We start from the raw sequence: 24,900 nt of genomic DNA, 5'->3' as shown, positions 1-24,900 counted from the left end.
CAGTTCTGGGAATCTGGCACCTTCTTTTGGTCTTTTCAGGCACCAAGCAACACACAAGGTTGTGCATGGCACACACTGGTAATCCTCACTGAAGCAGCGGGACCAGGAATTTGAGGCCGGCCAGCTACGGTTAAACAGTGGGATTGTCTCAGAAAACAAAATCTCGTAATAAAGCACTTGCTTCCTGGGATTCATTTGCATTTGTTTGTGTAACACTGGAAACTGAACTAAAGCTAGTAAGGTGTATCCCCTTTTTCTTTTCACTTGAGATAGGTCACACTATCTCACATGCCTTAACCTGCACTTTTCCTACCGGAGTCCATTACCAGCACCACTAACCCACCTCTCTCTTGTCAGTCTCCACTGGAAATAAGTAAGACAACAGCAAAGCGCGCAGACTCGCGATACTCACATTCAGGGTGGCCTCGTCGTCCACAATAGACAGCTTCACAATGTAAGGGTTCACAGACTATTAGAGAAAGGAGTGAAGGTAAGTGTGACCAAGTTAAGAGAGACCGCTGGCTAATTAAGGAAGTAATAACACAAATGCTTCTGTCAGCCCTCTTTCCACGGTGATGCTCCCAAAGCATCCTGCCTCCTGACAGACGGCCCCCACTGCCGGAGGATCTCTGAGCGCACCCAGGCATTGGTGCACACAAACATCAGCCTACATGCACTTTCCTCTAGGCTAGCTCATGCTTATGTTCCTGCACTTCTCTCTGGGCTAGCTCATGCTTATGTTCCTGCACTTCTCTCTGGGCTAGCTCATGCTATGTTCGTCTACCCCTCCTATTCTTCCTTCCTTCTTGCTTCTAAAAAGTGAATATCCTGAAAACTCAATCTGTCCTGCCCTACTGAGTCCTCAGGGATAGCTGTCCTCTGGGGAAAATTACACCTTCTTTCCCTTAAGACAAGCACGTGTAAGTTGCTAACTTACACTCTCCTCCCAAAGGCTCCCTAACCATTTCAGAGCTACACGCAAGGACTGATTCACCCACCCGGAAAACAAAGCCACCTCAGGGGTGGGAAGTGGCAGCTGCTTAACAGCCAGAGAGCAGTTTATGGAGCTCTGAGCCCCACATCACACCGCAGGGGGCACTGAAGGAAGGATGTTATTACCCAGGCAACAATCTGGCCAGGACACTGGGGTCTAATGGCTGTCCCATCACTTACAGCACTGGAGACTGACTTGAGTTTTCCCAGACGCAGTCTCAGCTGGGCACATATTCAAACTCATTAACGATATGAGGCCTTCTTAAAGTGAGATGAGAGCCAATGACCTGCTTCCCTTAAAAACACCCCCCACCCACGGGATATGAGGAAAGTTCTCTTAAGGACCAAGCACCAATTCCAGCCCTAGGAGGGCGAGTAATCAAAATGTTCAGACTGGCAACTTTTACAGCTACCAAGAAAATCTATTATTACCAAACCTAAAACCAAAACTGAAAAACCAATCACCCACATAGATCTCATTTAATCAAGTTTCCAAGCACATCTTTCACAGGTAAACTGGGGACAGACGAAGGTTTTGCTTTCTTAACAACCCAAATGTTTATGGTGTTTTATGTGGCACTACAGACTGTCATGCAAGATCCAATGCAGGTGGGTCCCTGGAAAAGAAAAATCAGCAGTTGGCTGGCCTGCAGATCTCACCACGTTGGCAGCAACATTAGAAGAAGCAAAGCTTTTTTTCTTTCCAAGACAAGGCCTCACTGTGCAGCCTTAGATCCCTGACTCTCGCTATACTGCGCAGGCTGGCCTTTGGCTCTCAGAGACGCCTGTTGGCTCTGGCCTCTCATCTCCCTGGGGAGAGTGGGAATTAGAGGCACGCAGGCTGCCCAGCCACAGCACGTTTTCCTGACAGGACTTCTGCAAGTACTAACCACTCACCTTCCCAAAAGAACACCGTAAGGTGACAGTGGGAGTCAGGAAGGAGCAAGACCAGCATGTGTTTGAGCAGCAGTTGAGGAACAAGGAAGGTTAATACTCTAATTCCCCTTACTAATTATGACACGCCACATAAATTACCGAATTCAATCTTCAGTCTCCCCTCCCCTGGTGCTCTGAGCTTAGTCAAGACACATAAAACCCTTAGCAGAGCACATGACACACTGAAAGTTCCTTTACTGTGTTCCATGGTTAGTCAGAGGTGTGTGTGGGTGTGTGTGTAAGTGTGTGTGTATGTGTTTATGTGTGAGTGGCAGAGAGAGACCTGTCCCTGGGTGTCTCACTGGAACCTGGGACTTGAGGCTTGCCAACCGGGAAGGCTGGCTGGCCAGCAAGTTCCAAGGATCTCCTCGTCTCCTTCTCTCCAAACTGGGATTACACACAGATGCACCAGCCTTTTCTCAGAGTGCTGTGGACTGCAATCACATCTGCCGTGTGTGTGTGTGTGTGTGTGTGTGTGTGTGTGTGTGTATTTTATTATTTACATTTCAAATGGTATCCCCTTTCCCGATTTCCACCCCCCTCCCCAGAACATCTGTCATTTTATGCATGCTTTACCAACAGGGTTATCTCCCCGACCCAGGAAAGTCCTTTACGAAAAGGAGGAAAGGGAAAGGAAAAAAAAGAATGAAAGCCGGGCATGGTGGCACACGCCTTTAATCCCAGCACTCGGGAGGCAGAGGCAGGCGGATTTCTGAGTTCGAGGCCAGCCTGGTCTACAAAGTGAGTTCCAGGACAGCCAGGGCTACACAGAGAAACCCTGTCTCGAAAAACCAAAAAAAAAAAAAAAAAAAAGAATGAAAGAGAATGAGAGAGGGAGAGAAGGGAAAAAGGAAGAGAAAAATGGAGGGAGGGAGGAAGGAGGAAAGAAGGGTGGAGGGGGGGGAACTTACAAATAGTTACAATTTAATTTTTTTATTTTAATTTAAGGAAACAACATGCTCAGGGTAGTAGATCCAGCCTGGAAGCCAGGATCTTAACCCTGCAAGAATCCCTTTCTCCTAAACACTAGTTGCCTCGACCACGACGCCCCCCAGCACCCAGCAGAGAGAATGAGAGAAGCTCAGACAGAAGCAGAGCTCACTGACTATACTTGCTGTTCCTTCCTTGTTAATTTGTTTTCAACTTTGGGGTCCTAGATCTCCAAGTTCTCCCCATCAGTTTCATTGTCTCTAAAACAGAATGCATTATTGCAATGAGGAATGACTGTACCTTATATCCTTTCCTGATTTCTTTTTGTTTTGCTTTGATTTGGTTTGTTTTTTTGTGGACAGGCTCTCTCTGTGTTAGCCCTGACTATTGTCCTGAAACTTGCTCTTGTAGACCAGGTTAGAACTCAGAAATTCACCTGCCTCTTCCTCTCAAATGCGGGGTTAGGTGTCCCCTAGCACACCCAGCTTTTTCCTCATTTCATGTATCTAACACATATCTGCCTCTCTGCTTTTAGCTAGTCTCTGACACCTTTACCTCTTTCTAGAAAGTATTATAACTTGCCTTACTGGTCATGGGCTTGACTACTGTAGTAGCTAAAATATTCTCTTTTTTTAAGATTTATTTTATTTATTATATATAAGTACACTGTAGCTGCCTTCAGACACTTTTTCTTCTCTCTCCGGCCCAGATCGCTCCGGATCAAAGATTTATTTATTGTTATATGTAAGTACATTGTAGCTATCTTCAGACACCCCAGAAGAGGGCATCAGATTTCATTATGGATGGTTGTGAACCACCATATGGCTGCTGGGATTTGAACTCAGGGCCTTCAGTAGAGCAGTCATTGCTCTTACTTGCTGAGTCATCTCTCTAGCCCTAAAATACTCTTCCTAGCACACCTTCTCCTCCTGGCTTGCATATCACTGGCCTTTAACTTTGCTATGCTCATCTGGCATTACTGGTGCTCTTGTCAAAGCCTTCCTATTCTACTGCAATTGGACTTCTTTAATAGCATCTGGGAAGTGACATATTCAAAACTGCGAATCTTAAAGAAACTGCAGCCACCAGCCTTGCCCTTCCCGGGTATATTCATTCTTCTGGAGTTTCTGACACAGCAAAGATGTAGAAATAGTTTTCTCCAGGTACTGGCTGGTTCCCATTTTTCAGGCTGACGTTTTGGGGCCCCACTGGGCTAAGCCAGGGTTCCATTTGCACTTAGAAAAGCCAAGCCACTGGCTCAGGATGGCGTATCCATGAACATTCTGTGAAACACCCAGCACTGACATCAGCACCTTGCTGTCACTCACAGCACAACCTCTTAACTTTCCTCTGCTGTTTTCCTTGCTGTTGTAAGGGCCTGTGAGTCCAGGGTACCATCCTTTGGTGAGTCATGAACCTTATACTGTTCTCAGAAGGCCCAGAAGCTTTACACAGGACAGCAACCACAGTGGCTACCTCGCCAGCCCTTTCAGATTGCCAATAAAAAAAAACAGGTATTGGGGATAAAGTACCTGTTTATTTGTAGATCTATACTTCATAGTCAGTTCTGCCAAGAAAATAAAAGTGGCCAGCTCTTGGGATTTCCGGTTCATCAGCATTGTCCTACACACTCCGGTCCCTCTAAGTACTTCCTTCTCAGAGCCTCTCCTCCTTACGGTAAGCTACCCATCTCTCCCAGGCTATCTGAATTACACTCAGTGATGCAGGCAAGGTGGCACAGGTCTGTAGGCTGAGGAGGCGGAGGCAGGAAGATTCCTGAAAGGTAGAAGCCAGCTTAGGCCCCAAACCAAGTACAAGAACAGCAGGCATGTGGCCTAATCAACAAAGTCCTGTCTCAAAAAACGGGAGGGGGAGAGGAGAGGGGAGGAGGGGGTGTTCCTAGGAGCCAAAAGCTCAAACCAAACAAACAAACAAACAAACAAACAAACCCCCTGAGTATGGTGGCACAGTGGTAATCCCAACACTCGGGCACTGAGGCACAGCTCCCCACAGACTTGAGGCCAGCTTGAGCTGTAGAGTGAAACTCTGTATTGAACTGAAGAAGGAATTAAGGGAATGAGGGAGGAAGGGAAGGAAAGAGGGAGGGAAGAAGTAAAAGGGGGGATGGAGGGAAGGAAGGAGGGAGAGGGAGATGGAGACAGAGAAGGGGAGAGAGTCAGGGCTATATAGCAAGACTCTCTTTCTTTTTTAAAAAGAAATATTGGGGGGCAGAGGCTGGAGAGAGGGCTCAGCAGTTTACAGCACTGGTCTCTCTTCCAGAAGGTGTGGCTTCCATCCCAGCATCTACACCACTCCCATCACAATTATGTATAACTCCAATTCAAGGGGCTCTGATGCCCTCTTCTGGCCTGCATGGGCACCAGGCACATACATGCTGCACAGACATACATGCATGCAAAATACCCACACACATACAATAAAAATAAATAAAACTTTTTAAGTGAAAAGAGAAAAATATAATTTGCCAAGAACATGTCTCCCACATTAAGTGATCTTTTAGAAATGGCCAAGTCCAGCAAAATGATTACGGGAAATAGCAACTGTAAACCACCTACCTCATATTTTCTGTAGTTTACCAGTAAAGCCAAGAGGACAACAGCATCATACCCATGCTCTCTGCGACTTGGGGGATGGGACAGTATCTGTAAACAAGAGGCAGAGGGTATAACCAAGTCCTGGCTCCTGGGAAGGCAGATGAAAATTTTTAAGGGATAGACTATATAAAAGATAAAAGTCATCAGAAACTCGACCTACCTGTAAAATTGCTTCAAATATACTGTTGATCATTACATACTCCAGGATAGTGTTCTGACTGATATTATCTGTAACCTGAATGCAACAGAAAGCTTTTGAAGGTCTGTAAAAGGCACACAACATCTCATGCGTAACTCCTACCCTAGCAGCTAAGTGAAACAGAAATGTTCAAGAGCAAACAAAAATATCCCAAGAACTATTTTCAAGTGAGACACAAGGGAAAGGAAAACTCAGACAATCTAAAGATGGTAGTTCTCCTAGACCAGCCCTTCTGACATGGCATGTGTCAACAGGGAGACAGTTCCACAGGTTAAGACATTTGCCACCAAGCCTAATAAACTGAGTTCTATTCCAGGTCCCACATGGTAGAAGGAAAAAAACAACCCCTGAAATTTGTGACCAACATGACTTATGTGTGGGGAAGGAGATACACAAAATAAAAGTAATTTTTTAAATTTTTAAGTAAAATAAAAAATAAAGTGGTAAGCCGGGCGTGGTGGCACACGCCTTTAATCCCAGCACTCTGGAGGCAGAGGCAGGCGGATTTCTGAGTTCGAGGCCAGCCTGGACTACAGAGTGAGTTCCAGGACATCCAGGGCTACACAGAGAAACCCTGTCTCAAAAAACCAAAAAATAGGCCGGGTGTGGTGGCGCACGCCTTTAATCCCAGCACTTGGGAGGCAGAGGCAGGTGGATTTCTGAGTTCGAGGCCAGCCTGGTCTACAAAGTGAGTTCCAGGACAGCCAGGGCTATACAGAGAAACCCTGTCTCGAAAAAACCAAAAAAAAAAAAATAATAATAATAATAATAATAATAAAAATAAAAAATAAAGTGGTTAAGAATCATAAAGCCTACAGGCTAAAAACTGCAGCAGCTGCTCCATAGATTCATTTCCAAATAGCAAAACTACATACAACTAACTTCCTTCTATACGCTCAGACCGAAAGGAAGGCTTAATACCCAGAGAGAGAGTTCCTCTTTTATTCTGGGGAGGAAGCATTGGATTAGGCTTGATTCAGCTGTGATGACGACTAACACAGAGGCGGCCACTTACGGTCACCAAGCAAAGGAGAAGCTTCAGACACAGACTCTTCAGACTCTCAGATCCTTCTGCACAGAGCAGCGAATCCAAACTCTCCATCAAGTTCTGAGGAAAGAAACAGCAAACATTAGAGCCAACCAAGTAACACACAGACCCCATCTTCTACTGTGTCATGTTACAAAGGATAATGTGCATAACAGGAATCAAGCGGAACATTGCCCTGGTCCAGGCCTTATAAGATTAAAGGAAAGACTTCAAAGTCTAACGACTTGGGGTAAAATGTTTTAGAACAACTGCAGAGCGCAATAGGAATTCACTCTTGTACTACATGAATGTGTGAAGCTTTGTACATATGGAAACTTTAAAATCAGAACAATGAAGTATTTTGAAAAAGGGAAACCTAGTGGCTTAATAACCATTCATGAACTTCCTTCCTCGCTTAAGAAAGTGCAAGATGCAGGCACACTAAAGAGGTGACAGGCATAGTATCAATTCACCACAGGCCACCTGAGCATCAGTGACATCTGAGCAGTCTAACAAAGCTATGTGGGTTCACCAAGACCAACTCCAACTGACAATGTGGTGCTTACACTAAAAAATAGCCTGTAGACATAAACTAATTGAAAGATGAAACCTTCATACTATGATAGAGGGAGGAAGGAAAAAATAATCTACATTATATAAAGGAAATGAATTCATGGCTAGAGAAATGGCTTGAAGGTTAAGAGTACTTGCTCTTACAGAAAACCTGAATTTTTTCATCCCAGTAACCACATGATAGTTCAAAGCCAGCTATTACTCCTATTCCAGAGGATATAACACCCTCTTCTGGACTCTAAGGGCATCAGGTATGCACATGGTGTGCATAAATACATGCAGGCAAAAAACAAAACAAAACTCATATACATAAAACAAATAAATCTTTTTTTTGAAGAGTAAAATTAAGGACTCAGAATGCTGTTTCAGCTGGATGTGCTGATGTGGTGACCTTTAACCCCAGCACTGGGAGGCAGAGGCAGAGGCAGGGAAAGCGTTGTCTAAAATACATCGGAAGTCACTGAGTTCCAGGATAACCAGGACTGTGAAACATAAAGACCCTGTCTCAAAATTAAAACAAAATATAAGATATTTCAGTCAAATGAACATGTGAGCATCTACCCTATACTTTCAAAGTAAGACCTGGAAATCTACTTTCAACAGGTTTTTAGTTTAATGGGAAAGACAAAAGCAATTTCAATTCCTCTAACCTCCACACATATACCATAGCATGCATGTGCACAAACACACACACAAATCAATACAAATAGTGAAGTTTATTAATAAAGTAATAACAAGACACTTGATATCAACTCCTAGCCTCAACTCACATATACACGCACACGCACACACTCACACACTCACACACACACGCACACGCACACACACGCACGCACAGTAGTTTAGCACAGTAGTGCATCCTGTAATCACAGCACTAGGAAGACAAAGACAGGAAGATCCTGGGGCTTGTGGACCAGCCAGTCGAGCCAAACTAACAAGTTTCAAGGTTCTGTGAAAAACCTTGTCTTCAAAACCATGCAGTGGAATTCGAGAGAAGACACTCAATGTTGACCTTTGGCTTCTACAGGCAACGCACACACACACACACACACAGAGAGGCACCTCTCCCTTCCCCTGACACACACACACTCCTCTCTCTCTCTCTCTCTCTCTCTCTCTCTCTCTCTCTCTCTCTCTGTTTCTGCCCCCCTCTCTTAAATACACACACACATTCTCTCTCTGTCTCTTAGACACACACACATACACACACACACACACACACACACACACACACACACACGAGATTGGGGGGGGCTGACTTTCTTGAGAAGGAAAAGGACACAGACTTTACTCAAAGGCACATGAGGATGAGGAGAGGCTAGAAATGTACTATGTGACAGAATGCTTGCCTAGCTTTCACAAGGCCCTGGGTCAATCCTGAACATAAACAAGACACATGTCTATAATCCCAATAGTCAGGAGGAATGTAATTTGGGGTGGAGGGAAGGCAATCAAAACTGATTTAAGTCGGGCAGTGGTGGCGCATGCATTTAATCCCAACACTTGGGAGACAGGGGTAGGCAGATTTCTGAGTTTGAGGCCAGCCTGGTCTACAAAGTGAGTTCCAGGACAGCCGAGGCTACACAGAGAAACCCTGTCTCGAAAAACCAAACAAAAACAAAAACAAACCAAAAAACTGGTTTAAAAATTTATAGTGGTGATACTTGTTCAATTTAAGAATCAACTCTATGATATGTGAATTATTAAATTGTTATTATAAAAAATAAAAAGATAGTGTCTTAGTGTTAAAGCCCTGTCTATGCACCATGAATGAAACCTTAGGTTCAATTCCCCAGTGTGGGGCAAGGGGAAAAGCAAAAGAAAAACTAACATAGTTTCTAAACAGTGGATATAAAAATCCATGCCAAGTGGTTGTAGCAAACACCTTTAATCCCAGCACTTGGGTGACAAAGACAGGTAGATCTCTGTGAGTTCCAGGACAGCCAGGGCTACACAGAGAAACCCTGTCTTGATCTTTTTTGTTATTTTGGGGTTTTTTTCTGTTTCTCTTTTTGGAGCTGAGGACCGAACCCAGGGCCTTGTGCTTGCTAGGCAAATGCTCTACCACTGAGCTAAATCCCCAACTCCAAAACCCTGTCTTGAAAACAAAAAATAAACAAATAAATCAAAGCGCATAGGCTGGAGAAGTGACTCGGAGGCTAAGAGCACTGGAGGCTCTTGCAGAGGACCCAGGTTGGATTCCTAGCACTGTCATGACAGTTCACAACCATCCATAACTCCACATCCACCTTCTCTGACTTCCAAGGGCATCAACCATACACACACAAAACACTCACATACAGCATGAAAAAAAAAGAAATCTAATTAAAAAAAAGCACTTGCCTAACAACCAAAGTTCAATACTTAAGACCCACAGGGTGGAAGGACAGAACCAAATTCTCAACTATTCCACATGTTTGCAAGTGTGCAAATAAACAAATTCATAAGCATAATTCTAAAAAAATTAATTCAAGGGACTGGAGAGATGACTCAGCAATTAAGAGCATTGGCTGCTCTTCCAGAGGTCCTGAGTTCGATTCCCAGCAACCACATGGTGGCTCACAACCATCTGTAATGGGATCCTATGTCCTCTTCTGCCACGTAGGCATACATACAAATGGAGTAAGCACTCGTATATATTAAGTAAATAAATAAATAAATCTTTTCCAAAAATTTAATTCAAGCCAACCACCATAGTATGTGCCAACAATCTGAGCCTACTTAAGAGGCTGGAACAGGAAGAATTATTTGAACTCATAGGTTCAAGACCAGCCTGGGCAACATAACTAGACCTATCTCAAAAGGAAATCTGGTGTGGTCATGGTGGTGTACAGCCATAACCCCAACAGTTGGAAGATGGAAGGAAAATAAAAAATCAAGACTTTAATGTCCAGTTATCTCAAGAGGCAAGAAAGGGGGCTGGAGAGATGGCTCAGTGGTTAAGAGCACTGACTGCTCTTCCGAAGGTCCTGAGTTCAAATCCCAGCAAAAACATGGTGGCTCACAACTATCCATAATGAGATCTGACTCCCTCTTCTGGAGTGTCTGAAGATAGCTTCAGTGTACTTACATATAATAAATAAATCTTTAAAAAAAAAGACTTAACTGTAGAAAGTGTAACATTAAATTTAAAAAAAAAAAAAAAGAGGCAAGAAAGGACACAAAGTCTGAAACACAGCAAAAGATATAGTCAATAAACTGCTACTATCAAGAGGAGCTCCTGGGTCTCATCAGACTCAGCAAAAATGGAGAAACTTCTGTAAACATGAGAAATGACCAAGGGCTTCAGTGCAGACTATACACTTATGACCAACATTGGAAGGAACTGGGACTACTTCAGAAACTGATGAAGAGATGCATAAACCACAAACAGAATACACCCATGTTCTTTGCCCAGATGGTATCATTTCAGTTGCCTCATTGAGAGTTGGCTCAAACAATAACTTATCCTGTGTACAAACTTGGAGACTGCATAATTAATTGCCTCTTCAAATGTATAAAACATACAAAGAAAGACACTTAAGACCTGAGGAGGGGCCGGGTGTGGTGGCGCATGGCTTTAATCCCAGCACTTGGGAGGCAGAGGCAGGTGGATTTCTGAGTTCAAGGCCAGCCTGGTCTACAGACTAAGTTCCAGGACAGCCAGGGCTACACAGAGAAACCCTGTCTCGGAAAAACAAAACAAAACAAAAAAACCTGAGGAGGGCCAGCAAGATGGCTCAGCAGGTAAAGATGCTTCCACACAAGCCTGACGACCTGAGTCAGACTCCGGCCTGCACATGGCGTGTGTGCTCACAAACATTACATATACAGGCACACAACAATTCTTCCAATGGCCAGAGGATCATCCCCTCTGCAATGACTCCATGTGTAAGTGAGTCCCAGCCCGTCAGGCTCAGGGCACCCAGGAACTGCTTAAGGGGCTGCTTCAGGAGCTGGTTTCCCTGTCTGCGCAGTGGTCTCTGATGGCTTTTCTTTACACTTAATGTTTTGTGTTTTTTTAAACTTGAGACAGACAAGCTGAAAAGATGGTTGAGTGCTTAAAAACATTCGTTGTTATTGCAGAGGATCCATAATCGGTTCCCAGCACCCTCAACAGGCTCAAAATCATTCCTAACTCCACTTCCAAAGGATCCAATACCCTCTTCAGACCTTTCAGGCACCAAGCACACATGAAGTACACAGATTTACATGCAGGCGAACACTCATAAAATAAATAAACCTAAAAATAAAGTATAAAAAAATGTTTTTTAAAAAGGTTCTACCCTCTGTAAGTCTGAAGCCAGCCTCAACTCTATAAGACCCTGTACCAAATACCTAAAAGCAGGCAAGGATGGACTCTGCGTGACAGCCCCCACCAGGTGAACACCATGGACTGACTGATCACCAGCACCACAAACCGCTGACCTTGTAACTTCTCATATTTTATCTAAGTTCAGAAATGTCAGACAAAGCTGGGCATGGTGGTTCACACCTTTAAACCCAGAACTCAAGAGACAGAGGCAAGTGTATCTCTGTTAAGTTTGAACAGGCCTTGTCTACATAGTGAATTCCAGGACAGCCAGGGTTATGTAGAGAGACCCTGTCTCAACAAAAGAAAAGAGAAGAGAAGAGAAGAGAAGAGAAGAGAAGAGAAGAGAAGAGAAGAGAAGAGAAATCTCCTAGTATGTCTGACTGCAGGCAGTATTCACATCAGCTGTCAGACAGCACATCTGGCGCCTCACCTTCATGCACAGCTCCGCCTTGTCAAAGCCCATCAGCATATTAATGATGTCAAATCCAGACGTAGATTTATTCTTCTGGTGAACTCCTCGAATAAGTGCACACAAGGTCTGCAGAGATGAGAAAAAGAATTCTTTCTAGAGAAGAAGTCTCCACACTAGGGGTGCACTAAATCTGTAGCCTCCCACTGCAACTACACAACTATGTCTTGACTAGCCAGACCTTCCATCTGTCACTCCAAATGTGAAAACAGCTTGAGTGCTAACATATAAAAACCACAAAATTAATAACCAACAGCACACCTGTAATGGCAGCACTGAGGAGATGGAGGAAGAACAATCAGTAGTTCAAGGTGAGGGTCAGAGAGCTAGCTGAGCACATAAAGGCACTTGCTGCCAAGTCGGAAAAAGAACCAACTCTCACAAGCTGGTCTCTGACTCCACAGATGCTTGTGACATGAACATGCATACGCATATACATACAAATACACATTCATGAGTGTACACATACACAAGAGGGTTGCCTGGGTTTTCTGGCCACCAACCTAACTAAAAAACAGTGAACTATAGCTCGGTGACCCTATCTCTGGGGAATGAGGCAGACAGTAATAGACATACCACTTCCTTCTCTGAAGGGAAAAAGTGAGGAGCTGGAGAAATGGTTCAGATGGCAAAGTGCTTGCCCTACAAGCCTGGTGACCCGACCTGCTTGATACCTGGAACCAGGTACAAGTGGAAGCAAAGAAGCAATCATCACACAGTCTCTAGGAGCACTGTGGCATGAACACTCCCCATACACAGTATACAAGGTAAATACAGTTTTTGTTATTTTTGCTTACTTTGAGACAGGACTCACTACATAGATGTGGCTGGCCTAAAACTCCCTATATAAATCAACCTAGCGCCGGGCAGTGGTGGCGCACACCTTTAATCCCAGCACTTGGGGAGGCAGAAGCAGGTGGATTTCTAAGTTCAAGACCAGCCTGGTCTACCAAATAAGTTCCACGACAGCCAGGGCTACACAGAGAAACCCTGTCTCAGAAGAAAAAAAAAAGAAAAAAAAAAAAAAAACCACCCTAGCTTCCAACTCACAAAAGTCCCCCTGCCTCTGCCTCCCAAGTACTGGGATTAAAGGGGTACCCACAATAAAATTTGTTTAGAGATTTATCTTTTAGGTTACGTGTATGGATGTTTGCCTACACGTGTGTCTATGAAACCACTATGTAAGAAGAAAAGGACGTTGGATCCTCTGGAACTGGAATTACAAACAGCTGTCAGCAGCCATATAACTGCTGGGAACTGAACCCAGGTCCTCTGCAAGAGCAACAAGTGCTATTGAGTCCGAAGCCATCTCTCCAGTAAGTTTTTTTTTTTTTATTAAAAAAATAAAAATAACAAGGTATGAAGTAATTGTGGAAAATATCCAGTGTATCTGGCCTCCGCACATACAAACATATACACATACACCACACACAGATACACACACACACAAATAATAATAATAATAATAATAATAATAATAATAATGCAGGAAACGATTTAGATTAGACTGGAGAGATGGCTCAGCCGGTAAGAGCACCTGACTCCTCTTCCAAAGGTCCAGAGTTCAAATCCCAGCAACCACATGGTGGCTCACAACCATCCGTAACAAGATCTGACTCCCTCTTCTGGAGTGTCTGAAGACAACTACAGTGTACTTACATATAATAAATAAATAAATCTTTAAAAAAAAATAGATTAGGCTGGAGGGCTGGGTTAGTGGTCAGAGTGCGTGCTGCTCTTTCAGAGACCCAAGGTTGATCCACAGCACCCAAGTTGGGTGATTTACAACCAGCTGTAATTATGGCACCAAAGGGTTCTATATCCTCTTCTGGTTTACAGATAGATACCTGGACTCGCATGACACAGAGACACATAATTTAAAATAATAGTAATAAATGTGTTAATTATTTTTATGTTTTACCTTAACACATGTCTGTGTACCACATACATGCCATGTGTCCACAGAGGCCAGAAGAGCACACTGGATCCCTTAGGACTGCAGTTGCAGACAGTTCTAAACTGCCATGTGGGTGCTGGGAATTGAACCCTGGTTGTCTCAAGAGCAGCCAGTGCTCTTAACCAATAAGCTATCTTTCCAGCCTATAATAAATGTTTTTTAAAACTAAATATAACAAGAAGATGGCTAACACGACAGACGTTTTATTTTAAAAAATTAGAACTAAAAAGGAAAAGAAACCCCAAACCAAATCTGACACCTAAAGATGACACCAAATCTGACATCTACAGCTTCTAACAGGTGAGCTGTAGCGCCACTCTCCTGGTAGACAGAGCTCCCCGCCTCCCAGCCAGTACCTGCAAGGCGTTGACAACCCTGATTGGATGCTCCTCCCCCAGAGCCTGGATACAGTGTTGAAATAAACAATTAATGTTGTCCTTGATCTTCATTAGCTCCTCCCCATCCAGAGACTCCAGCTTGCCTTCCAGATACTCTAAATTCACCTGCCAGAGAGACAACAAGGGCCTGAGCAGACTGCCAGGGCAGCACTCAGAACACATACGACAATCTTACCTACCAGAGAGCTCCAACACGCCACCTGCTCTTACCTTCATGAGGAAGAGCTCTTCCCAAAACCGAGGACTACACTTACTGGGGTCCTCCGTCTGAAATCAAAAAAATAAGCATGTTCAACTTTATTGCAAACTCAAAAAGCATCAAAAAATACTGTCAGCTTTACTTGTCATATTTAACTTTGAAAATGCTGTCTTTATCTTAAACTATAACAACAGAGAAAGAAAACATTTTCCATAGGCAGTGTATGGCTATATATTCCCTACACTGAAAGTAAAACATGGCTCAAAACATTTCCTTTAAATACTTCTCTTTTTTTTTTTTTTTTTTCTTTTTTTTTTTTTTTTAAAAAAGATTTATTTATATGAGTACACTGTAGCTATCTTCAGACACACCAGAAGAGGGCATCAGATCTTATTACAGATGGTTGTGAGCCACCATGTGGTTGCTGAGAATTGAACTCAGGACCTCTGGAAGAGCAGTCAGTGCTCTTACCTGCTGAGCCATCTCTCCAGCCCCTAAATACTTCTCTTTTAATAAATAAATAAAAATTAAAAGTTAGGCCAGCAGACATAGTAGTACAAGCCTTTAAGCCAGTGCTTGGAAGGCAGAGGCAGGTGGACCTCTTATGAGTTCAAGGCCAGCCTGGTTCACATATCTAGTTCCAGAACAGCAAGGAATACATAGAAAAATCTTGTCTCAATCAATCAATTAATAAGGGCTGGAAAGAACCTGGGCTATTTTTCCAGAAGACCTGGGTTCAATTCTCAGCGCCCACACAGCAGCTCACAAAAGTCTCTAACTGCAGTTCCAGGAAATCCAAACGCCTTCTTCTGGCCTTCTCAGGCACTGTGCACACACAGTACACATACATGCAGGCAAAATACCCTCACACATAAAACAAAAATAAATCTTTAAAATAAAACTACATGCACAAACACACACCCTCCGTCACCCTCAGGTACATAACAAGGGCAGCCTGTGACACATGAGACTCTTGTCTCAAAATAACAAGTAGTCCTGTTAAGATTCCACTATCTACTTATTTTTATCTTCTCTGTATTGTATCTACTCTGAATTTATTCTCAATCAACCAGACATGGTGCACAGGAATGCAATCTGAATGTTTAGGGTGCTGAGACAGGACTACCATTAAGTCCCAAGCCAGACTAACAAGATCCTGCTTCAAAAACAAAACCCCACAAATTCTGATTTTAAGGCCTGCCAATAATTAGAAGTGTTTCATCTGAGTGCACTATTTTGAGTGTGGCAAAGCTGAAAACTGGGGTTAGTTACAAGTCAAGATGGAGTTCCATCCCTCTGTTCTGAGACAAATGACTTCATCTATGAAATGAGAGTATTGTGACCAGCAGCAGGTAAAGGCCCTTGCCACCAACCCTGATGGCCTGAGTTTGATCCCTAAGAACTGCATGACGGAAGAAGAAAACAGCTGCTCTCTGACACCTCCAACCTGCCCAACCACACAAATGGGTAAAATGAATAAAGGTCTTAAATTTTTGTTTGCTTTTTCATTTTTTGATACAGGATCTCACTACATAGCCCTAAATGGAAAGAGATGTGTGTGTGTGTGTGTGTGTGTGTGTGTGTGGTGTGTGGTGTGTGTGTGTGTGTGTGTGTGTGTGTGTGGTGTGTGGTGTGTGTGTGTGTGTGTGTGTGTGTGTGTGTGTGTGTGTGTGTATGTGGATCAGGCTGTCAGCCAACTCTAATAGAAACTCACCTGCCTCTGCCTCCAAGAGCTGGGATTAAAGGTTTGTACCACTACACCTGGCCTTAAAGATTGTTTTTAATGAGGATATTATCAGCACCAATAAAGACTTCTTGTCAGGTTTAGAACTAGTATGTTTAGTAACACAAAATCTATGTTATCTATAAGTATTATTCTAATTTATATTTGAAGGCTAAAATAAATATCCAATCCAATACAGAATAATTCTGTTTTCCCCCCACATAACTAGAGAGTAAGGATGTCTAATTACTTATTCTATCTACCAACAACTTGAGATAGAATATAGCAATGCTTCTTTCTTAAAATATCTGAAATTGAAATTGCAGAATTCAAGGTACAAAAGAAAATTCCTAGGACATCTATCATTTTAAAAAAGGAGGGGCTCTTTAGGTAAGAAAAAGAAACACAGGGAGAGAGGGAGGGAGGGAGGGAGGGAGGGAGGGAGGGAGGGAGAGAGAGAGGGAGGAAGGAAGGAAGGAAGGAAGGAAGGAAGGAAGGAAGGAAGGAAGGAAGGAAAGAAGGAAGGAAAATAATCATAAAAAATGAGTCACGAGGGCTGGAGAGATGGCTCAGTGGTTAAGAGCACTGACTGCTCTTCCAGAGGTCCTGAGTTCAAATCCCAACAACCACATAGTGGCTCACAACCATCTGTAATGGGATCTGACGCCCTTTTTTGGTGTGTCTGAAGACAGCTACAAGTGGCCTCATATAAATAAAATAAATCTTTTTTAAAAATGAGTCACAAGACTGAAGAGACAGCTTAGTTAAAGCCACTTGCTGCTCTTCCAGAGGACCAGGGTTTCAGTCCAAACACCGACATCAGGTGTCTAACAAGCACATGTAACTCCAGCTCCACAGTATCAGACTCTGATTCCCTCTTCTGACATTTTGTCAAGACAGGGTTTCTCTGTGTAGCCCTGGCTGTCCTGGAACTCACTCTATAGACCAATCAGGATGGCCTCGAACTCCTAGGAATCTGAGCTTGCCTCTCTGCCTCCTGCGTGCTGGAATTGAAGGCATGTACCCCCACCACCACCCAACTGACAAACCTTTTTAAAAGGAGAAAAGTTGGGTCAGCAGGACAGCTCAGACAGTATAGGTTCAAAACCCTGGTGACCTGAGTTCAACCCCTGGGACCCACAAAGGTGAAAAGACAGAATGTACTTCCACAATCTTGTCCTCTGACCTCCACACATACTCCATGGAAATAATAAATAAAGAATATTTCTTAAAGATATCTGGGGAGCTGAAAAGATATCTCAGAGATTAACAGCAAGTTTCGCTCTTGCAGAGAACGCCATAGTTTGGTTCCCAGCACCCTTATGGCAGCTCACAATCATTGCCCTGAGCTGCGCTCCTAGCAAAGCAGTAGCCGTTTTGTTCCATGCCTTCCAGTCACTGACACAGAAGAATAGCTTGACTCAGAGCAGGGTCAAGCTGCCCACATACCCTGGTATACTCTGGAGCATGTTACTATTAGTTTTCTTAAAACTTCCCCACTGAAGCCTTCTCTCAGGGCCAAGTGGGACAGAGGTAACTTCAGTTCCAGGGGATCTGACCCCTCCCACAGGCACACGTGCAATATAAGGAACGCACCAATGTAAGTAAAATTAAATAAATTCCATTTTTAAAAAAGGTCATCGAAGAGTCGAGGTTAGGTATGGTGGTTCATGCCTATAATTGCAGCACTCCAGGCAATGTGGCTGGAGGATCACTGAGTGTGACGACAGCTTGATCTACACAGTGAGTTCCAGGCCAGCCTGAACTATACAGCAAGACTCTTGCTAAACACAAAGGACCAGCCAGGTGACTCTGAGTAGAAGAACCAAGCCTGACGGTCTGAGTTCAGCCTCAGAACCTAAACAGTGGGAGGCTGTTGCAAGTTGTTCTTTGACTGCACACATGCACTGTGGCTTGTCTTCTTCTGTACTTGTTCAAACACATATATGTGTACATACATAGAGATAAATTAAACACAACTTTAATTTTTCTTTTTTTAAAGAAACAGAAAACCAATCTAGCTGTGCAGGACAGCGGGGCCCCAGGCCTTACCATGAAAATCTCATCATACATCAGCACCACTTTTTCCTTTAGAGGTTTTTTTGAGGCTGAAGATTTCCGGAGCAAGCCTCCCCGTTTCTCTACTTGTGCCATGGCTAGAGAACCTGTGGGGTAAGGTGAGACACATTTTAGGACAGTGTAAATGTGACACCATAACAGAAGAAATACGTCGGGATGCATTTGTTCCAACCCACAGAGAATATACCTAATGCAGACACCAACTCCAGGTGGTAATGATGTCTACGGCAATAGATTTGTCAACTGTAACAAATACAGAATGGGACAAGTTGCAGACGTGCAAAACTACAGAATTTATGGACTACCACACCTTTCTCTCAATTTTACTACGAGCCAAAATGCCTGTAAAAAACAAAACTCAGCCGGGCGGTGGTGGCACACGCCTTTAATCCCAGAGGCAGAGGCAGGTGGATTTCTGAGTTCGAGGCCAGCCTGGTCTACAAAGTGAGTTCCAGGACAGCCAGGACTATACAGAGAAACCCTGTCTCGAAAAAACAAAAAAAAAAAAAAAAAAAAAAACTCATTTAAAAAACAAATTGGAGCATTGAAATATTGGTGGTTCGTGCCTGTAAACTGGGAGGCAGAGGGAAAGACAAGATGATTAAAGGTTCAGGGTCATCCTTAGCTGTAGAGAGTTCAAGGCCAGTCTGAGCTATCAGAAACACTGTCTAAAGGAGCTGGAGAGATGGCTGTGAGTTCAATTCTCAGAAACCACATGGTGGCTCACAACCATCTATAATGTGGTCTGATGCCCTCTTCTGGCATGCAGGTGTACATGTGCCTAAAGTACTCAAATACATAAAATAAATTAATAAATCTTTTTTGTTTGCTTATTTTGTTTTTTCAAGACAGGGTTTCTCTGTGTAGCCCTGGCTGTCCTAGAACTCACTCTGTAAACCAGGCTGGCCTGGAACTCAGAAATCCGCCTGCCTCTGCCTCTGGGATTAAAGGCGTGTGCCACCACACCCGGTTTAATAAATCTTAAAAGAAAAAAAAAAAATGGAAGGAGAGAAGGGAGAGAGGGAGGGAGCGTGAACAGGCAGACAGGCGGGGCCAGGGCCAGACACTTTAGGATACTACAGAATCTACTGAAATATCATTCAATGGGAATTTTTTTACGAAGAAGAAATGATAAATAATGGCTATAGATCTTATTCATTAGTCCCCTCCCCAGATCATGTAATATCAAGACTTAAAATATTAATTGCCCTATAGCACAATATATTTTAAATCCATAAAAAGTGCCAGTGGCTGAAGCTTAGGGCTGATCTAAAAGCAAACAGGAAAGCATAGTAGCTCCACCTAGAAGAAGTCTGGCCACACACATATCAGAGGAGGAAAGAAGGCAGGCTGCGGAGCTCGCAGTGCCCACAGAACAATGGTGAAGTTAAATTTCAAATATTGATCCCGCTGAGGACCATTAGGGCAGGAAGTCCACTACAGACTCATGTGCTCCATCGATCAGGTCCTCACCACTGCAGGGCACTTGCCCTTCACTGCCTCATAAATCACACTGCACTTGACTGTCTTCACAAGTCCTCGGAAAGAGACTACAGGCAGAAAACAGAAGTTAAGAAGCCAAAAATAAATATGATTTCAAAATAATAGTAATATGCTACTTTCAAACTTAACTGTATACATTTAGAATACTATTGTAGATCAAACTTAAACTTATTTTTTGGTCCTATAGAAAAGCAGTTCTAGAATCCTTACATCTTCAAGGAACTCTCCATTCTTTTCCAACTGAGACTTAAAATCCCACAGGTCTCCAGTGCATATTTACATACATCCCTCCCTCATTTGTTTTCTTATTAGCCAAGTTCCAGCTCTCTTAAATCCTGAGCTCTATGTATGAAATCTAGGCCCATACAAGACAAACAGGAGAACACTAGGGAAAGGTCTGATTTTACCTCTAGATAAACTCAAAGACATTGAACTCATTTTATAAAATTAATTTTGAAAATATACACTACCTCTCAAATCAAAACCAAAATTTTACTTAAATACAAGAGATACGCCGGGCGTGGTGGCGCATGCCTTTAATCCCAGCACTCGGGAGGCAGAGGCAGGCGGATTTCTGAGTTCGAGGCCAGCCTGGTCTACAGAGTGAACTCCAGGACAGCCAGGACTACACAGAGAAACCCTGTCTTGAAAAAAAAAAAAAACCAAAACAACTAAACAAACAAAAAAAAAGAGATACACCCAATAGTACAAAAGATTCTTAGATATCATCTTTCCCTGATACATACAGCCAAAAAGGGAGAGTCCCACCTCTGACCATGTACCAAGCACAGATAACTTCTCCAAACAGGTATTAAACACCTTTATCCTAAGAACTACATCATATACTTCTCTTAGAAACACTTGGTTCATGGGAATGCTCAGCAGAAGGTTGTTTACCAATTCTGAAATGGGAAGGAATACTTCTCAAAAAAAGTGCACACTTGCAGTCCAGATCAGCCTGAGATACACAAAGAAGTTCCAGGATAGCCTAACAGGTGACATGGCTCAGTGGGTAAAGACACTGCCAAACCTGAAGACCTTAATCCATATTTCAGGAACCTACAAGGTACAAGGAGAGAACCAACCACCCAGTTGTCCTCTGACCTCCGCTTGTATGCCGTGGGTCACATGCACCCACACAAAGACATAACTGTAATAAAAATATTTACACTTTGACCAGATGTGATGGTTTGCATCTCTAATCGTACCTCTCAGAAGCTGAGACAGGAGGACCATTAAAAGTTCAAGGTAGGGGACTGGAGCGATGGCTCACTGGTTAAAAGCACTGACTGCTCTTCCAGAGGTCCTGAGTTTAATTCCCAGCAACCACATGATGGCTCACAACTATCTGTAATGGGATCCGATGACCTCTTCTGGTGTGTCTGAAGACAGCTACCATGTACTCAAATAAATAATAAATAAATAAAACTTTAAAAATAAATCAATAAATTTTAAAAATAAAATTCAACGCCAGCAAACAAAATAAAACAAAACCCCCAAGTGTGGAGAGCTTTTGGTGCCACTTATAACAATTTGCTGCTTATAGAAATTTGGTCAAGGCCTTGTGACTGGGCTCTGGAGGAAGAAGTAGGCTCTGATGAGAATCTTCACATTTGGACTGCTGCAAGGATCAAGGTGAACCCATCCAAGAAGGTGTGGCTTCCCTCTGGTCCTGGTGACCCTGCGAAGCCCCAGACCCAGTGGCTCAGGGACTTTGCTTCCTGCTTTGTTTGATTTCTACCTGGTGTGATCTCTTTGTTCTCTGCCTTGTTTAATCTCTTTGTCTTTGATGTGAGAACTGACCCTATTCTCTGCTAGGACCTAGAATGGTGTAAAAGCTGGCTGGAAATTGAAGCCGCTTCAGCCTCAGCACTGGCTGGAGTCATGCTATAATGTTTGTCTAACTGTCTTTCTTCTCAAGCCTCACTCCTGGGCTCGAGACTCTGTAGACTGACTGAGCTGGCTTGGTCACCCAAGCACAGCGATACACACTTGGAATTCCAATACTAGAGAGATAGAGACAGAAAAACAAGAACTCATGCTCACTCTCCGTAACATAAGTTAAAGGCCAGCCTGGCACACACAGGCTCTGAGTTTAATAGTACCAACCACAATAAAAAGTCCTAGGTCAGACCTAAAATTTTAGTTAAGGCTTATTTCTATTATTTTACCAATTTCTATTATAATCTAGAAAAAACTGACAAGAAAATCAAAACAGAAGACTCAGACATTTTCCACTATATTGATCATGGCTTTGTCTTAAAACATGAAATACGAGCCGGGCGTGGTGGCACATGCCTTTAATCCCAGCAGAGGCAGGCGGATTTCTGAGTTCGAGGCCAGCCTGGTCTACAAAGTGAGTTCCAGGACAGCCAGGGCTACACAGAGTAACCCTGTCTCAGAAAAAAACAAAAACAAAAACAAACCATGAAATACAGTTGCTGCTACAGGCTGTCAAGAGGAAGACGTCCTTATCTTGGAAAAATAAATTGGAAATCAAGAGAGTCCTGTTAAATAAACTGCACACAATGCACTTCCGTGTGCACTGGATCTAGAACTGGCATGTGCTCAGCTTTCGTAAGCTCATTAGCAGGACGTCAAGGACCACAAGTCCCTAAGATACAAAAATCACGTTTACAAACATCTCCCTATGAGGATCTACACTTGGATTACAGCTAATCAATGTCCACTCCAGATCCAATAAACTCTCTACTTTAGGATCAATACTTTCTAATAAGCAAAAGGGAATAGAAGAGGAGGGAAATAATCCTGATCCCAGCTACCAAGTTTCCAAGTGAACCGCGCCCACCACTCTCCTTCCATGTGACGGGAGAGTGAACACAGCACAGGCCTCAGCTCACTAGTCTGTCGCCACCACAGAGCTTGCTGGGACTGCCACCCAAACTGCCTGGAAAGTAACTTGAAACTGAGAACATAAAGCCTCCCACTCCGGCCAGTACTCAGTACTCAGCACTCAGTACTCCCACCCATGGAAGTCAGCAAATTAGGGTTTCTGGGGCCAGAGACTATAAGAAGTATAAACTTCTCATAGGGTTTTCTTTGGGTCTCAGAAATAAAAATTGAAATTAAACTTAAAATAACGTACCTTGCGGTTGAAGAGATGGCTCATTAGGAGCACTGCCTGTTCTTCCAGAGGACCCAGGTTCAATTCCCAGCACCCACGTGGCACTCACAACTGTCTGTAACTCCAGTCTCAAAGGATCCTATGTCCTTTTCTGGATTCCTCAGGCACCAGGCACACACATGGTTCAGAGACAGACAGACATTTTTAATTTTAAAAAAGTATCTTAGGGCCAGAGACACAACGTGGTAGAAGGCATCAGTTCCAAGTGACCTTGAGGCCAATCCAGGCTACGTGAAACCATGATTAAACCCGATCCTACCACCACCCCCCAGAAGGAAAATTTCATCTGAGGAAACAAAACACCTGCTATAACCAACTGTGAAGGAAAGTGCCCTAAAACACTTCAATCAAATACTAGAAAAGGAAAAGTGAAAGTGAAATCCTTTCCAGTGAGTGAGGAGGGCAGTGGCTGACTGGCAGATACTGGCCTTGCCTGGTGTGTGGGAAGCCCTGGGCTCCATCCATAGCACCACAAACACTAAATAAAAGTAAATAAATAAACAGGAAAGGAGGAGATTCAGTAGAAGTAAATGCTGAGAAAAGTTCAGAAAGTAAAATACAAGCACAAAGAAGTCAGTCACTTATTCATTCAACAAATACATAGTGAGGGCTGGAGATGCCTCAGCAGGTAAGAGCACTGACTGCTCTTACAAAGGTCCTGAGTTCAAGTCCCAGCAACCACATGGTGTGTCTGAAGACAGCTACAGTGTACTTATGTAGAATAATAAATAAATCAAATATATATATACATATGTATATATATGTATATATGTGTGTATATATATACATATGTATATATATGTATATCTATGTGTGTGTATATACATATGTATATATATATGTGTATATATATACATATGTATATATATACATATATGTGTGTGTGTGTGTGTGTGTGTGTATATATATATATATATATATATAGTGAGCATTCTTTAGGTGACCAGGCACCAGGATGCAACAAAATACAGAATAAAAAAGATACCTGAGGATAGAATTTTCATCCCAGGAGATGAAAAAATTAAGATGAGACATCTCCAAGTGCCTTGAAGACAAACTGCCTAAGGGGGCCACTTTAGGAGATTAGAGAAGATCTCAATGAGAAAGTGACACTAGGTGTGATGGTTTGAATAGGTTTGACCCCATAGATTCAAGTGTTTGAATGTGTGGCCATCGGGAGTGGCACTAGTAGGAAGATGTGGCCTTCTTGAAGGAAATGTGTCTAAGTTTAGATGAGCTTTGAGGTCTCCTATGCGCAGGCTCCAGTGCCTGCCTGTAGAAGACAGTCTCTTCCTGGCTGCCTTGGGGTTAAGATGTAGAATTCTTGGCTCCTCCAGCATTATAGTGTGCCTGAACCTCTGAAACTGTAAGCCAGCCCTACTAAATGTTTACTTTGTAGGAGTAGCCTTGATCATGGTGTCTCTTCACAGCAATTAAACCCTAAATAAGGGGCTGGTGAGATGGCTCAGTGGTTAAGAGCACCAACTGCTCTTCTGAAGGTCCGGAGTTCAAATCCTAGCAACCACATGGTGGCTCACAACCATCCGTAACGAGATCTGACGCCCTCTTCTGGAGTGTCTGAAGACAGCTACAGTGTACTTACATATAATCAATAAATAAATCTTTAAAAAAAAAAAACAAGCCGGGCGTGGTGGCGCACGCCTTTAATCCCAGCACTCGGGAGGCAGAGGCAGGCGGATTTCTGAGTTCGAGGCCAGCCTGGTCTACAAAATGAGTGCCAGGACAGCCAGGGCTACACAGAGAAACCCTGTCTCGAAAAACCAAAAAAAAAAAAAAAAACAAAAACCCTAAATAAGACACTAGACTTAAATAACAGGAGGAAACCAGCCTCCTGAACCT

At 43.2% G+C, this 24,900-nt stretch overlaps 1 protein-coding gene across 1 annotated transcript in view; it reads right to left on the bottom strand.

Moving 5' to 3' along the window:
- The window catches only part of Armh3 (armadillo like helical domain containing 3), a 182,431-nt gene that overhangs the window by 142,382 nt on the left and 15,149 nt on the right, over positions 1-24,900 (bottom strand). Inside the window, exons 2-9 of the mRNA XM_021151523.3 lie at positions 18,366-18,478; positions 14,602-14,658; positions 14,350-14,496; positions 11,998-12,105; positions 6,689-6,781; positions 5,635-5,709; positions 5,436-5,522; positions 413-469 (exon numbers count right to left, since the gene is read on the bottom strand). Coding sequence (XP_021007182.1) covers positions 413-469; positions 5,436-5,522; positions 5,635-5,709; positions 6,689-6,781; positions 11,998-12,105; positions 14,350-14,496; positions 14,602-14,658; positions 18,366-18,467 — 726 coding nt within the window. The 5' untranslated portion in view covers positions 18,468-18,478. The remainder of the gene's footprint in view (positions 1-412; positions 470-5,435; positions 5,523-5,634; positions 5,710-6,688; positions 6,782-11,997; positions 12,106-14,349; positions 14,497-14,601; positions 14,659-18,365; positions 18,479-24,900) is intronic.

This window comes from Mus caroli, unplaced genomic scaffold (genome assembly GCF_978045245.1).
Source record: "Mus caroli unplaced genomic scaffold, Mus_caroli_1 scaffold_20, whole genome shotgun sequence".
NCBI lineage: Eukaryota > Metazoa > Chordata > Mammalia > Rodentia > Muridae > Mus > Mus caroli.
The sequence above is the reverse complement of the archived record's forward strand: the minus strand, read 5'-3'. Positions and strand labels throughout refer to the sequence as shown.